The sequence below is a fragment of the Pecten maximus genome, chromosome 2, assembly GCF_902652985.1.
Source record: "Pecten maximus chromosome 2, xPecMax1.1, whole genome shotgun sequence".
Classification (NCBI taxonomy): domain Eukaryota; kingdom Metazoa; phylum Mollusca; class Bivalvia; order Pectinida; family Pectinidae; genus Pecten; species Pecten maximus.
In genome coordinates this window covers 28843371-28860391 of record NC_047016.1, presented here as the reverse complement: position 1 = coordinate 28860391, position 17021 = coordinate 28843371, and the positions used below count along the sequence as shown (strand labels likewise).

Genomic DNA, 17021 nt, shown 5'->3' with positions numbered 1-17021 from the left:
AAATTTAGACACATTTATTGATTTAAGTTGCGTTGTATAAATAACATATGTCACCTTAAATACGTTTAAATGATATCGAAAACAAATCAGCACGCGTGCCCTGATCAGTTCTAAAGATGTTTTATTCTCACTTTGTGAAGGTATATTTTTGAATAGATGTCTTCTGTACCATGTCGTTAAAACCAACTACATTTGTCGTGAGTGTATATGAATGTAGGTTTTCATCACCAAATATAAAGCTCGAGACATGGCATATTTTTATCACCGTCTGATTAAATCTTCGTCAACAAAATATTACATCAATAAGAAGATGTTTTTATTCCGAAATTAATCTTGATGTTATATACTTATTAACATGAATTTTAAAATGCAAATTTCTTTGTCTGAAAATGAAAGATAACAAACACAAATGATTTAATTAAAATCTTTTAATTCAATAATGATAAAACTGATATTATGTTTGTTTACATGTAATAATTCTAAGTCAGCGATGATAAGATTTTGATAATTAATTATGTATAATATACCGTATGTTAATTCATGTACGTTTTCATATAAACGATAAACAACCTAACACGTGCCAAGCAATTATCAATTTTTGAATAAATATTAAGTTCTGAAACAACAACAAAAATAGAAAAATATACTGTACATTTTTTTCGAAATTTATTCCTAATTGCACTTTTAACAGACCAAATCGTAAACACCGAATAATGTTTTCATTCTACTTTTGTCACAGTGGCCTTTCGCAATAGAGACATAGTTGTACCATATCACATAGCAACGCATGTGTTTTACAGTTTCGCTTATGAAAGAACTGACACAAAACACGGATTTATAATCACGTAGAATAGTACATGTGAGTGACAGATATTTGATAAATACTTATTTCTAAAACTGAACATTAAATTCATTTTAACATTAATACAATCTTGACAGTTTCAAAACGAAAATTAATTCAGTGTATTTTGTAAAACTTCTGTCATAAATATGTAATGATTACGGTGACGTGTTTAAACAGATGCCTTTGACTAGCGTCGACATTCCATTTCAAACCCTACAAATCTCAAGAGGTTAGCATTTTATAGAATACAAGTAATAAATGATAAAACGTTGAGAGAGAGAAAGAAAAAAAAAGAAAAAAATGTCTTATTTCCAAGTCCCGGTATTAAAATAAAACATGACTTTTCATGTAGAGTGATAACGAGTTTTGTGAGTTTTAGAGGAAATTGACATTCCATTTGATTTCTCTTGTCAACTAATAAAAAGTTTAAGATAAATGTATAGCTATGTTTCTCAAGGTTTTCATAGACTCCATGAAAAGGTAATAAATTTGGTCGTAAATACTCGAGAGTCTGAGTTCTGAACAGGCCGCCCCGGTCCCGCTTCGACTCTATTACTAGTGTTACCACAACACAGCATCTCTCTGCCTGTCACGCTGTAACTCTGATTTACGCTGGCTAGTGTTTCGCATTATCATTTTTTTGCAGAATTCTTCCCTGCTGTTTTGAAAATATGGAAAACATATTCACGTTTCTGTATTATGTAGGCTGGGCCTGACTCGACTTCATTACCTACTGTGAATACTTTAATAATCTAGTAATGTAAAACAAGATATTACATAGCTTATCCAGTTTTCTCTCCGTCACCTCGAGCTGCGAGTATTTACCTTCATGGCTGGCTACATCAGTTGTAAATCATAACACAAGAATATAAATACCTTTGAAGTAATCTTTTGTATTCGGTATGGTTGTCAGTAATTTCCACGTATTGGCATAGGAACACACGGGGATCCGGACACGTGTGGGTAAATAATATAAACAGTATACACACAGTTACGTCACATCATACAGGTAGTGTGCACACACCGCCGCTCCAACCCTCCAGCCATGGAGCCTCGGTCTCGCTTGAGTAAACCCTGAAGCATCGCTGTCCCATCCATCAACACAGCGACTTCTCTTGATCTCACATAAATTGGTCCTGATTGGATGAATGTAGTCACGTGATTATTCATGGCCTTTCTAATCTTGTCATTCTCCAGTCGTAATTTAGGTTCATTTATTTTAGATTTATCTGCCGATCGACAGCTAATTTGTGTGCCCCATTGACAAAGCAACACAGTTGTTGAATTATGAATTCCGATAACGACTATACTATATGCAACCTCGATTCACATTCGTATGGGAATGGATATACAAATTCTGAAATACCTGGCACACTATATGGCTATAATTCTATCAATAACAGGTCTATAGACACGGGACAACACTACTACGGAGCGGAAAACCTCGTTCCACCGGGGATCTCGGGGGTTGATCTGTCTCTGGGGACAAGTCAAGGTTTGTCCTACCCAGTCAACACACCGGTGATCCCCAGGGGACCGAGACATGGGTACGAACTTCCCGACCCCCAGCCCCATCCGGGGACTGTGGATCCCTACATGGCTGGACATCATGGGTTGACATTGAACGGTGATGCTCATTTAGGAGGGGGTGGGGGCCTTAGCCTCTCCCCCGGGCGGACAAGTTACGTGGGATCATGTGTTGACACTTTAGGGTCTTGTTCTTTGTCGAACATGTACGGGGCCACAATGTCACAGCCAAACTCCGGACACATTAAGACGGAGCCGACGGCCGCCCAGAGCCTTACCAATAAACCATTCAGGTGGATGCAGATTAAACGGAACCCCGGAAAAACAGGTAAATATCTAACAATACATATTGTATCAGTTTCTAACCCTCTAACACATATATATTGTTTACTGCGATACCGCCGCGTTGTGAACTCCATGTGTTCGTCAGACAATAACATTACACACGTGTTTATAAAGGTCGAGGTTTTATGTACACAATCACCTATATATATACTTCATCCAGGGATTTAAAATATGTCGTTATTGAAAAAAGATTACTCAGGAGGTAATTTCTTCCGTCTTAAAGAAAATATTGTTTACAATATCTAAATATATATCGATATGTATTTCCTGTTTGAATTGTTTTTTCTCGAGCTGAAATAAAAATTAATTTCTGTTATTAATTCTATCGGCAACACATTATCATCATACAGTTGATAAAAGGTCCTTGTTTAAATTAAATATAAGAATAAACCGGGATATTTATTTATCTATTTTTGTATTTCTTACATACACAGTTATTACACGTTAAATTACTATTTTCCCTGTCCGTGGTGGTATTCTGTACTCATCAAAATACTCCCTCACATGATATGTAAACATAAAAAACACAACGTATTTCCTTTAGATTAATAATTAAACAATATACAATATATATATTTAATATAACAAAAATCGATTCAGATAGTGTGGTGATTACAATCCAGTATTGACAGATATGTCAATAAAGATAATATCAGCTTATAATGTATACTTAGCTTTTGGGACTTGATAAAACATTGTGTGTGTAAATTGATAATCGGGAAGTAATTTATATATCAATATTGAGTATTTCCTTTACAATGCTGAGAATCTAAAACCCGATAATTAGTAACCGTCATAATAGTGATCTCTGACAATTCCTTTCATAATTGTGTCAATATATCTACAATCACGGGAGCGCTATGTCCACCAATACTTCAACAATACACAAATCTTGTTTGATCGCTAGTAACAATTCTAAACCGGGAATCTAATTAGCTTTAATCCGCGTACTTTTTATTCATTTAATACGTGTGAATCCAAGTGGTGAAATAGGCAATCTAACGGTATATGCTTGTAATAATTGCTAAAAATTGATTGAAACGTCTTTAAATTAACTGCTGTTGGGATTTTCTATAACACTGAATGGGACACTTCAGCACGTGGTACGGCCTGTATAATTTGACGGGTTTAAGATGCCGGACACCGATTTGCGCTTTGTTGACAGAAGTCCACAATATGGTCGGCGTGTTTCAAAAGCTAGAGAAACGAAAACTTCTCAGGTATCTAAACATGTCTGTCTAAAGAACGAGACAGCTTCTGCCTGTGGGTAAAAAAATCTCAATTTAATCTCAAATAAGATCAATTTTTAAATAGAGTTTCATATTCATCTTAAAAACACTTGTCGCAATTTTTGTATAGCTCTGGGTTAGGTATATACCACTGGCTTTCACAGCATTATTAAAAGGGTGAGAGTATAATTTGTTGTGAGTGTTAAGATGTCTATTACATATTGGAATGTTCAAGTCATTTTACTTAACGTAAACGAGTTATATGGCATTTTATGAATTATTCTGAGATATAAAATTTCCAGTTTCCACAGTTTATATCAATAGAAATAACGTTTGTAACTTATCGCTCGATGTTAACATTAATTTTGCAAATGAATATATAGGGAATTCCACGGCAATGATGTGATTTATGACGGAAATACTTTATCAGACAGTATAGGAGATTTAAACAGCTTTTCCAAAATATTATCTTACTTAATTTATTCATGGTTCATAATAAAATCTAAATGTATTCTTCTACTTTTTATAAAATCAATATAAGATACTGTATAAATATTCTAAATATATTGTTTACATATTATATAGAAAGGAAACATTTTAAAACAAAGTATACATAAATTTGCCTGTTTAATATAACTGTTAATAATATCTACATTATATCAATGATTTACGAACAAAGTTATATCCAAAAGATGCTTTCTGCCAGCATGACTATTTGTCGAGATGTTTATGGTTCTTAGATTGCATAACACACACACACATATATAATACATAGTTACATATCATTGTTCAGCGTTTAGAATTTTTCATGATGCAGTTGATAACAATTTTACAAGATTACTCCCTCGCTTATCAATCTAACACTCCTAAATATGTTTAATAGGCAACATTGGAATGCTGACGTTGTCTCCATAAGCATGGTGTGTGTTCATAATAATACTGAATATCATTTAGGTCACGTATACTGAGATAACAAAATGTCGAATCATTTTATACTATCGAGAATAGTGTAACATAATACGAACATACTGAACATGTAATAAACACTGAATGTATTAGTTGTTATACCAAAACATTTAAGGATTGATTGTCAATTTTGTTGCTTGCATGGACTGGTGAAGTGAAAATGTAAATATTTAAGTATGTAGGTAAAATCACAAGAAATTATCATGATTTCTTTTCTATATACGTATATAGTAAACACTATTAATGATAGTATACCATATTTACTGCTAGATCTGTTAATACGATATTTCACCATCACAACATGCATGTAAATTAACTAGAAAGTGAGCTTCCTCTGTTGGCACTGATAATATTAATCTTATTACCCCAAATAAATCCATTACATAAATAGATTAAAGCCAGTTTACAGTTAAATATTTTTCAAGTCTATAGATATTATTAAAAAATATAAATATCTGCAGGGAAAATCGTCACTGGAGCAATTAAAATAAAGTAGAGTTGACATAATGAATAATAATTTATTTGTCTTTAAATGTTTGTTGCTTTGTCTAACACAAATAACCGTCGCGACCTCAATTTGTGCCAAGAGTTATGCATGAACATCGTGCTTGTTCTTGGATAACTTTGTCCTGGTCTCGTACCCAAAAGGAATTATTACCACACGTTTATAAACCCCAGACTTTGTACAACTGTCTAAGTACATGTATTAGGACAGGTATGGAACAGTAACCGGGCGACCGTCCATACTTTTACTCTTAGAATAATATTTGTTCAAACGTTTGGCAATGTATGTGTGTGGAGTGCAGAAGTCTGGGTATTGTCTATCCCATTAGGTGAACTGATAAAACACAAACTACGACAGAGGATAGTGTGTTTACTTCCCTACTTCACCCAGGAGACATTCGCTATGAGCCAGAGACAGGCAATCTTTTTTGTCAACTGTACTAAGATGTTAGGGTCGACCCGAGTGTGTTTGGTACCGGAATAGCTTGTACCCCCAACACACGTGCCTACCCCACACCAACCCAACCCCGCGTCACTGGAACAGGGGGTCGGTGTTGACACGCAGACGGGTGGATCTGTTTGTCCTCTCTCGCACCATTACAGACCTGTGCTTCTAATCCTGTTAAACAGCCTGCAAACCTGATTAGGTTTATTTTAAAATTTACCTTGCCATTATCGATGTGAATTGGGGATCTTTTGTAAATTAGAAAAATAAACATACTTGAGGTGTAGTGGACACCACTGCCTATTGACTCAGCGCTGACTGTCCACAATCTCCAATATGCATATTGTTCTGTAAATAAGAAATAAATGCATTATTAATATTACGTCAGAAAAAGTCGTCCATTGTATTCCTAGTGAATTAATATTATCACCGAGTTCTGGATCCTAACCCGATCGCTGTATTCACCATCTGATACCACATACATATCTATACAAATTGTATCGATATATTTATATCAATGTTTCCGTGTGTTTTAAGTGCATGTGTGGTTTTGTTAAATAACATTTCAATTATTCTTACTCATCCAAGCTGCTGCTTATCAATGCTCTATCTAATACCATTGACATCAACATATTAAATACATGTATTCATTTGAAATGAGTTCTGATAACCTTTCGATTTATATATCGTATTTTATTCTCGGTGTATGCAACATGTCGTTTCACTAGAAACACCCGTCGTACTTTGAAATAACAGAAGACGTAAAATCAATTTAGGCCCTGTTTAACGACCCCTAAATCCCCTTTCCCAACGTCTGTACGGGGCTAAGTGAGGAGGAGAGTGACACCAGATACAAAATCCCCCCTTAAACCTCCATTGTTAGCCTCCTATCAATCTGAACAAGTTGAACAGTCCCAGCAAAAACACTCCAGAACGTCTCAATGTCCCCACACAAAAGACCGTGAGATGTTCATTTCACTTGCACGTGTATTTGTATGATGCAGCCACCACTGTTTCCGATTGTATTTAAAGGGAATTGTGATACATGTTTTGACAACAATCATTTTTATATTTATAATAGTATTTTATCTTTACATACATATTGGCCGAATATCTTATAGAATGCTTATACAGTATATTTCACAATCTTTTAGCACTGTGCAGTGTAAGTACATGTTGCTTTGAGCAGAAAAATCATAGATTGTAATACAATTAATAAATTATAAATCATAATTCTTTGATATGCTTAATTGGCCTGACAATTTAACTTCCCTTGAAAATTGACTAATTCGCTATATGATTCGAAAGAGTAAGTATGTTTTAATAAACAAAAACAAATATATGTAGGGCCAGTAGATTATTTACAATGACATACATTGCCTATTCTTAACATAAAGAAGTTATAATAAGACCTTTTAGTGTTCATCAAGAAATTTTCCTGTCAATCACTTGTGCCCTATCCAAACATGAGGTAATTTCCTGTCATACCTCATAAACATAAACATTCAGACCTGAATCTATTGGCACTAACAATTCAAAGTTAGTTAGCACTTCGATCCCAGGGAAATATTTTGACTTTGCCAACAGAACTGCCGTCTTGAGAATTCTTGCAATAGATGGGTCATTAATCAACCAGGATTCCAATTGTCAGAGGACGAGCGTGGCAATATTTATGTTTTCCGAGATTCCCGTGAAAATACAACACCAAGCGTCCGTAGCGTGATTTCTATGTGGGACCACGGGAAACCGCAACAATCCCAATTCCACATAAAACATCGATAAAATCTGTGTAAAAAGAAAATATGACAGATAAAAATTTGTTAGTGAACTAACCGGAAACGTAAACAAAGTAGAAAAAAGCTATCTGAGAAATATGCCGATCGCTATTTCGGTATGTTTCTTTTTATCGATATTTTTCTTGAATGACAGTGGGCTAATGGGAAGATGTGATGCTGGAAGAATCTCGGATGGTGTCGTTTTACAATTATGTGCCGTCGGCTTCTCATTACCACAGTTAATGAGAAAATAAAGAAGGACAAAAGAACAGCTGGTTATTTCTAAATAATGGAAATTGATTAGAAAAACATTGAAATCTATTGCAGGGTATCATATTTGCTAAATATTCAATTACATTCAATTTACATTTACAAACTTCCAATTCAGTTATATTTAAATTGATTTTGGAAATATATTTGAAAAGCAACTGATTTTTTCGATTTACATTTGATATAAAAGTAATCAAATACTGTTTGAGTAATTGAAATTTAAAGTTATAATTATTTCAAAATCAGATATGTTATGCAATAAAACGAGTTCTTTGATCTGAATATGTTTTAAAAAAATATTACGATCGTGTGTATGATATTACATCAACGTTTACGTTTTAAGTTAGAAAGCATTTCCGCGAAAATTAAAACAATATTTATAGATTGTTGTATATATTTGTTGAAACCTTTGGGAAGTTTTTATTATTTAACCAAAGGCGGTGATAAATTGTATATATACTGAACCGTAATTATATCTCAACTTCCTTCTGTATGTGTTTGCCAGAGGATGTTGTTGTAAATGTGTCGTTATGTTATAAAACTATCATCTCCGCCTAATCGGCGATGATCGTCTCGATATTATCTCAATATCTATGCCTCGGGCTGTATATGAAGGGGTATATATAACATATATGACGTCGGCTAATCGCTAACGGAACCCGGTATACAATTGTACCATTGTATCATGGTTTAACCTGTCATACTGCTAAACTGTTGCACAATTTTGCATAATTTAGTGTTAGGGTCACACACGCCAGTTTTACTCTTTTCCCTTAATTTTCGCTCGTTTCAAATATTCAATTTTCGATTAAACGACAACGGTATCATATTGTATTTACTTTGTTAGTGAAAAATATGACATCTCTTAAATATCAAATCAAATATAGTTTATCATATCAATATTTTATTTCATTTTAAAATCTAGAATTAAAAAAGTATCAATATGATTATAATATGTTTGTTTCTTCATAATCATTTGATTGTGAAATATGTTTAAACAATTCATTTCACTTTCTATTAAGTTTTTCATTTTACAAGTGTAATTTGGCGGCTAAACAAGAACAAGATGGAAATAATATAATATATATTATGTCTTTCTCACAATTTCGTTTTAAGATAAATAAGTTCCGTTATCTTTTAATTCATGATCTATATATTAGATAATTACATCTGTATCATACAACATTATCGATTTCTACATACGTAACTAATTTAAAATAGCCATGGCCAATTATCTTTATCCACATTCATTCACATTCAAGAGAAAATAATATGTAAATTAAACATAACTTTCTGCGCCTTCCTCAAATGGTGAGTGTAGATCGATATCCATAAAATTGGAGTTATTAGCAATACATTTAAGTGATTGACCTAATAAACATACGTGTATGTTGCTCTGATATATTAAAATACAATTTCTTTTTGGTACTGATAACTCTGCATTAATTCATTTTCTAGTAAATAGTTTGAAGAATAATGAAACCTTATGTACGTTTACCTTCCTCGATTTTATTTTGCGGGAATAATGAAAGAATTGCGATGATATTTTTTTATTTCTATCTGTTGTAAACTATGTTACTTTATTAATAAATTATGTTTTATCTGTTGTAAATTATATTACCTATATTAACAAATTATGGTTTTTGTTTCCTAAAACAGGATTAATGATTTAGGATAAGTATTACATTTGTATGAAACATTTGGTTGAAATACACGTAATCAACATTTATCAAGATAAACCACTTGCACAGCCTTTCAATTTTCTTTCTGTTTTCAATAAGATATTGTTTATATTGATTCTGTTACTTTTGGCGACGTGCCTCGCACTGGATACGCAACCTCTCGCTATAACCACACAGTTCTAGATGTAATATAAATACCAAAACCCACTCGTACATAATATATGGAAACGTGAAGATAAATCTTAAATAGTAAGATCATTTACTGTAACAACGGATATCTTTATTGCAATTATGGTATAATTTCATTGATAAATAGTTATTGTTTAATAGGAATTAAAGTGATACCAAGCTATTGATTAACGATATATTAACACTCAAACAAGGAATGCTCTTTTTGCTAATGATGATGAATTTGTGAGAATAAAGAACTCTTCGGTTCGTTTAGAATATCGTATGTTTACACAGACCTAATAAATTGATTTCCTTATCAATCAAATACGAAATATCTCAATATGAACCATCAAAGCATTCCATGTAACTAGTGTCTAATATTTGGATATGCATATTCCATCATATCCACAACGTCTTTATACAGGGGATAGAGGGCTAACATGTGTTTACTACAAGTGATTCCCCATGTCATTACGACTTTTCCAAGACTTGAAGTATGCTTGGATCTCTGGCCTCGGACTCAGGTCATCCATCACAGTCTTGACTAGGCCTGGTCACTCTACAGCCTGAAGTGAATAACTTTATATGAATGATGCAGACTAATGTACTTTAGAGATAAAATTAACAAACTTGCGAATTGATTTTATAAGAATATGTTTTAAATGTTGTAATACTATTTATTTTTAAATTGGTACATTTGTTTTCATTCATAATATTTCAGTTAGCAAAAACGAAGAACATTATAAAAGTTATTGAAATATCCAACTTAACAGCTATAGCAAGGAAATAAGAATCTATATAATATAGATGTCAGATTTATATAAGTTACTCGTTTCTTTTTTTTATAATTAACATGTTGTATATCGATCGTTAAATAGGAATTGACAAAAAAACACAGCTTAAACTAAGAAAGTCTCTTTAACTGGAAGCGGATTTATTGTTCAAGTGTTTTTGTGAGGTATACAAATCATTTTCATTTTAACCTTTTGACCATAATGACTAATGATCGAGAAAAGGAAATGTCCGTAATTTGTTTATATTATATTTCAATGTACCATACTTATTAAATATTTTACCAGAACAGTTATATTCGGTAATGTAATTATATCTGCGATATATTTTCATTTTGTTAAACCAAATAAAATTGCCGATGGTTAAAGTATTGAAAAGTACTAGTTTATATGGTTTCCTTCTGAATTAACGTTCGCTTCTTGGAAAATCGAAATGCAAATTTTGTTTTCTGTGTTTATGTCGTGTAATATCTCGGTAAAGTATTTTAAAATTATTACGATATATTATCATTTTTTAGTATTATTATGTTTGTAATGAAACGCTTGATATTTTATTCATTATTCAAAGAAACTGGAGGTGAAACAATTTTTTGTGTTGAATGTAGTATTTATTTATAAATAACATGCATGATTTTCATCCTTTATTTAATTATACATATTTCATTAAATATTTTTCGAAACTTGATTTATTCCATAAAGCATCATATCATTTAATAGTGTTGCAGCTTTGTTGCTCACAGATTTATTGCATAGATATCATGATTAAATCTGTACGAAACATTGCAATGTAGAATACCAACCATAACTGTTTTGTTTGTGGAATTGCGAAAATATTAAGATATACGGGTTGGTCATGTTCTTATCATTACATGACACGTGATCTGTTATACAATTTGCATATGAAAATTATGCAATAGGAATTGCGAGCAATGTACAAAGCGGCGCTGGGTCTGTGGCTAATTTTCCTCTCCGTGTGAAGCTAGCGTTGTAAACTATACGTAACCACCTCTCTATCATCTATTTCCTTTCAAGCCTCTTATGCTCTAATCCATAGAATTATTCTGGAGTACGCTCCAGTTCCATTAAGTATGATTTATGGGGTTTTCTATATACAAAATCTATCACTTAAGAAAAAGTTTTAACAGTAATCAACAACTGTGAAATTTATGAAAAAGACTTTTGTGACATATTTCAATCAGGACATATGTACAACTTACCATCGTATCGCTCAGTTTATGACTTTCCTTTCAGTGCCCACTAATAGAGGGAAATACTACTAGCTTTACTGTGAAGTTAATCATATTTCATAACTACCAAACAGATGCGACCACTTGAAACTCCGTTAAACATATTCTCGTTTAATGGCAGGTAACACAAGCTACTAGACATACATAAAAAGCTATGTAATGCATTATAGTTAATGTCACATGGTGTTGGAAATGTAGCAGAATAGCAGAAATGCAGCGTTGAATTATATTGTATACGCAATAAAATGTGTTAATTACATTTTCAGTATTCAAATTATTATATTTACATAACACCCGCACTTTCCAATTTTATTTATTTTTTTTACCTTTTATAACTTATTATTAACTTCGTCACATCTCTTTTTGTCGGATAAGGATTCCATAGGTTGTTTTTCATAGTAAAGAAATGATTTATTTCAGTTAGAAAATACATATTGTGATAAAAAAGAAGAAGAAGTAGCTTTCTGCAGTGAGTTAAATGTATGAGGATATATTGTTTTTTAAAGTATGTTTTAGACATTCAAAGTCCAACATCTATTGTATGTATTGCTATCAAATAATCAATGAAATGTACAGAAACTAATATATACATGTTTAAACTGATAATTTAAATTACTCATTATTGAATTTTTGTTAATTGAAAATAAATTACCAAAGCTGTTGATAGGACGTTAAACAATATTCATTCGCTTATCAATTACAATTCTGAGAACTGTATGTATGACATGAAAATCTGTAAATGAAAAATAGGAAATAATAGATAACGTATTATAAACAGCAAGCATGCGTGCTTCAAACTACAATACTCTTATATTCGAACATTCAACGAATTCACCACATATCAAAACTAGAATATTACAATCGATACCATTAGATTACAGCTAGAATTCCAACATATCATAACCAATTTCATTAGATTACAATTGGAACGCCAATATGCCATCACTTCTATTAGATCGCGACTCATAAATCGAAACTGGTGTTAAAATTTAACACGATCATATGAAAACTAAATTATTCAAATGCAAATAGAGAACAATCGTAACATGCACAACATTTTCATGTCTGTACCTCATACAACTATACAACACAACATTTCCATGTCTGTACCTCACACAACTATACAACACAACATTGAAATGTATGTACTTCATACAACTCTACAACGCAACTTTTAATGTCGGTACTTCATACAACTATACAACACAACATTTTGATGGCGCACTTCATGCAACTTTACAACACAACATTGTAGTCTGTACTTCATACAACTTTGCAACACAACATTGTAATGTAATTTCAAACAAACAATACAACGCAATATTGTATTACTAGATCTTCATTTCAAGCAAATAAACAACAGATAATTATCTTTAGTTCAAAAACCTACCATTTGTTTTGATTCATGCTGTCAATTCATGAAACAATTCTCTTCAAATATTCTAGTTCGATCTAGTTCCATATCATTAGCTATACTGAATTCGAGATATGAATAAGTAACGATGATGTTCAAGCTTAATTTGAAATATTTCATATTATGAATATATCATATATTTTGGTAGATACTAATTACGTCCCGTTAGCAGTAATGCGTGGTTAAGGAAGACGATATCTTGTATTCATGCAAGGTGTTGTATGATCGATCAAAATAGCATAGTATTTTAGTGGTATTCAACAAAACATATTAAATAAACATCTTATCCTAAACTTAATATGCATAAGGATTACAATACTATTTACTCTATTGAGAAATAACAGTGACTGCTGTTATGTGTTCGTCGCACAATGCTGCAGTCTATTATGAATGGAACGCTTAATATACCTGAACTCTGTTTATTCAACCATCCCTTTATCTTACTTAAACATGACCTCGAGCATTTTAAATAAGAAATGGGTCATATACAATATTAATATGTTTCATTTACTAGTACACGAATGCAAAGTTTCACTCAATGGAGTGCATGGTATATTATTCTATCAAATCAACTATCTACCTATTATATCTTAAATATTTTATGTTCAAAAGGCGAACAATCAAATTCCTGTCTTTATGTACGATGTCTATATCATCAATAACGTCAATACATATGGTGTACTAGTGTATCAATAATCGTCTATGAAATAGAAATAAAATGATAATTGTTTACTGCTTGAGTGTTCTGACAGCATGATATACATTACACTATAAATATTTTGATAGTCATACATTCAGCAATGTCATCTTCAAACGGATCATTTTTAATCAAAGTTGAGCGTGATTTGGTTTGACGCAATGTTGCAGTTTGCCTTTGTTTTCACAACATCACTGCATGTACAATGTATATATGCATGTATATTATATAACATTCTCAACATACAGCCTTTAAAAATTTTATCAAGAATGCCTTCAATGTTGATTACATTCATTTCATCATATGTCAATTATCTTACGTTGCATTACAATAATATGCAATAAGCCTATGTAAGGTAAACGCTTAAATCATTGACAAATAGAACATTCCTAATGCGTCGTTCGAGCAGTGATTTGCCTCGTCATACAAGTACTACATGGTGTTAACATAGGTTTTCACTCACGGCTGTACATGAGAGGGCTACACCACCCACCTCTCCCCACACCTGAACATTGCCTTACAACACATGCTTATACTCCCCTCCTTGTTCTACAACGTTATCTGGTTTGGGATGACTCAGAATACTTTTATGATCCACCTTTATCCTTTATACTATTGTTTCACGAGAACGCAGATCATGCCTATTATGTTGATGTTATTTTTATTACCTGGCAGTAGGTAAAAAACTAGTGTTCTTACTTCTGATCCTTGTCTATCTAGTCTCAGGTGTTCTGTGTAATACAGTCACTGTGATTCTTTGTTATCCAGAACCAAATACCGAAGAAAATAAAACTGCTAATCAGGCTGTTTACGTTTGAAGTTAAATCCTTCATCAATGAAACAGAATAAGATCAAGGCAAACTTATAACACTTATGTTGATATAATGACTACAGCTTCACTTGATTTGTGTATATACCTATAAAAATACCACCATATACAAGTAAGGTTGGTAGCGTTCGTGTTGAGCTTGATCATTGACCTTGGTCAAATATCAGGTCCAACAGATTGTGTATTCGACTAGGTACAATAATAAAAACAGGAGTAGATAGACGACAGTTATACTCTATTCTGTGTTGTTAGTATTGACAAGATAATATATTTATGACAATTATCACATACTCTCTGTATCTATCGTGTTTATGTCAGTGGCGAGGTGTCTCTGAAAATGCTTATGTAACGGTAACACTTAATATAACAATATACACAACTTATTACGGATATAACATTATCTCGTTCCCCGTGCATTACGCCCTTTCAGAGGGGAAAACGTCCATCAACATTTAGTAGGTTCGTGAAAATTTGGCTTGTTGGGGGCAATGTTCATTAAAATGGCGTACGGAAATATATATACAGAATGTTTAGATTATGTATAAAATTAAAAAAAGACAGAGGAGAAAATGTTGGTATATTGGAACAATAAAAAACAAAACAAAGCAAAAAACAAACAAAAAACTGCGCTGAGGCACCGAAGGGTATTACATATTTCTTCACAGTTTTGTAACATCTTATTCGACCTACTATATTTTCCTTTTCTTAAGCTATATGCAATTGATAAAATTTACACGAATGCAATTTTTCACGGTACAGTACAGTATTTCACAGATTTAAGTTATATAAAGGCAGTATTCCAGAATTTCTATACGCTGAGGCAGCATTCAACTGACATTATCACTACACTAACTCATACAACTATAACTATTAAAACAAAGGAAGCGATGGATGTCTTTGAGATCCTTCATGTTAATTTCATCGATCCATGTCAGGTAGTTATGCATATTTGATATAGCACGAATCTTCTTAATTTATTAAATGTGTCAAATCAAATGCATTGATATAAGTACATAAATGTCATATTGAAAAACACGTCTGGTAGTGATATGCGCATATTGCTGTAATTCCTAAATATACTGCAGTTGCTGACTAAAAAGAGTAACCGTCGAAAAGTAAATGAGGTAACTTATGCCACAATTTTTTTTCCTCAAGTTAGTTATGAATAGTTATAAGAAAAAACTTGATTACCATCTTAAAAGAAATGTCTTCAATATATTTTGATATGATAAGTGTCAAGCCTGTATATAACCAGTAAATCAATGATATACAAATGATGTACAGGTAACCACTGGGTGGAGGTCACAGAGGTCGATGGCTTCTAATAATTTGTTTGATCTGGTGAGATGTGATTCACAACTCTAAACTGCATACCGATCATTTTCTTAAGCTAGTATAATATCACTATATCTATCTTACATATCGCCTATACCTATATCAATGTCTGACGTCATAGCTCGCGCTTCGGAAGATAGCAGACGACGGACATCTCACCTGTCAATCGGAGAACCCGGAAATATTTGGTCGGTGGTATGACGGAGTGTTTGTTGCTACTTGAAGTGACAGGTGTGCCGCCTCTCCTAATCCTCGACAAGGGTCAGTTCAGTCCAGTTTATTGAACTCCCTCGTTCTATACTCGAAACAACAATCATGTGGTCAGAATATTATGATAGTGTATAAGTTCAATAAATATAGCGCTTCAATAGAAAACAAAAACAAACACAAAAAACAATACAGAAGATTCCTAGCAGCATTTGATGATGCATTTCTTTAATGGTATCTTTCGAGACATATTTAATTTGATTTCATTTCATTGCTCTATTGTCGCATTTTGTTTTTAATTTTTTCTTCTAGTTTATGGAATGATAGATAAAATGTCATTTTGTTATGTAAAACCGGCTTTGATGTTGGTTTATAGTACAAAAAGGATAAAATACGCATCAACTTAAAGGTTTTCACAAATTCATTGCCAATGCAGGCGATGATGTTTGATTGACATTTATAATCACCTTTTTCTCCTATATATCTGTCATTGACATTTGATAAAAACTCATGTCATAGCCCGAAATTAGATAGATATCAATTATATTTTATGGAGCAAAATGCATACCCAAATCAGTTCGTGTGATCTGTAAGGAACACCGGTATGACAAGGAACATAACACACATGTTCTTCAGGTACCAGCACACGTGGAAGTCTTCTTACAAACCATACACTTGTTTAAACATGTCTTCTCTCAAGTGACGTACTAAGGAAATGACGTGTTTATTGCATAACCCAGAAT

At 32.6% G+C, this 17021-nt stretch overlaps 1 protein-coding gene across 1 annotated transcript in view; it reads left to right on the top strand.

Moving 5' to 3' along the window:
• The first annotated feature begins 2037 nt into the window (after positions 1 to 2037).
• Positions 2038 to 17021, top strand: part of LOC117321751 (homeobox protein Hox-A1-like) — a 31115-nt gene continuing 16131 nt past the window's right edge. The window contains exon 1 of the mRNA XM_033876266.1: positions 2038 to 2699. Coding sequence (XP_033732157.1) covers positions 2132 to 2699 — 568 coding nt within the window. The 5' untranslated portion in view covers positions 2038 to 2131. The remainder of the gene's footprint in view (positions 2700 to 17021) is intronic.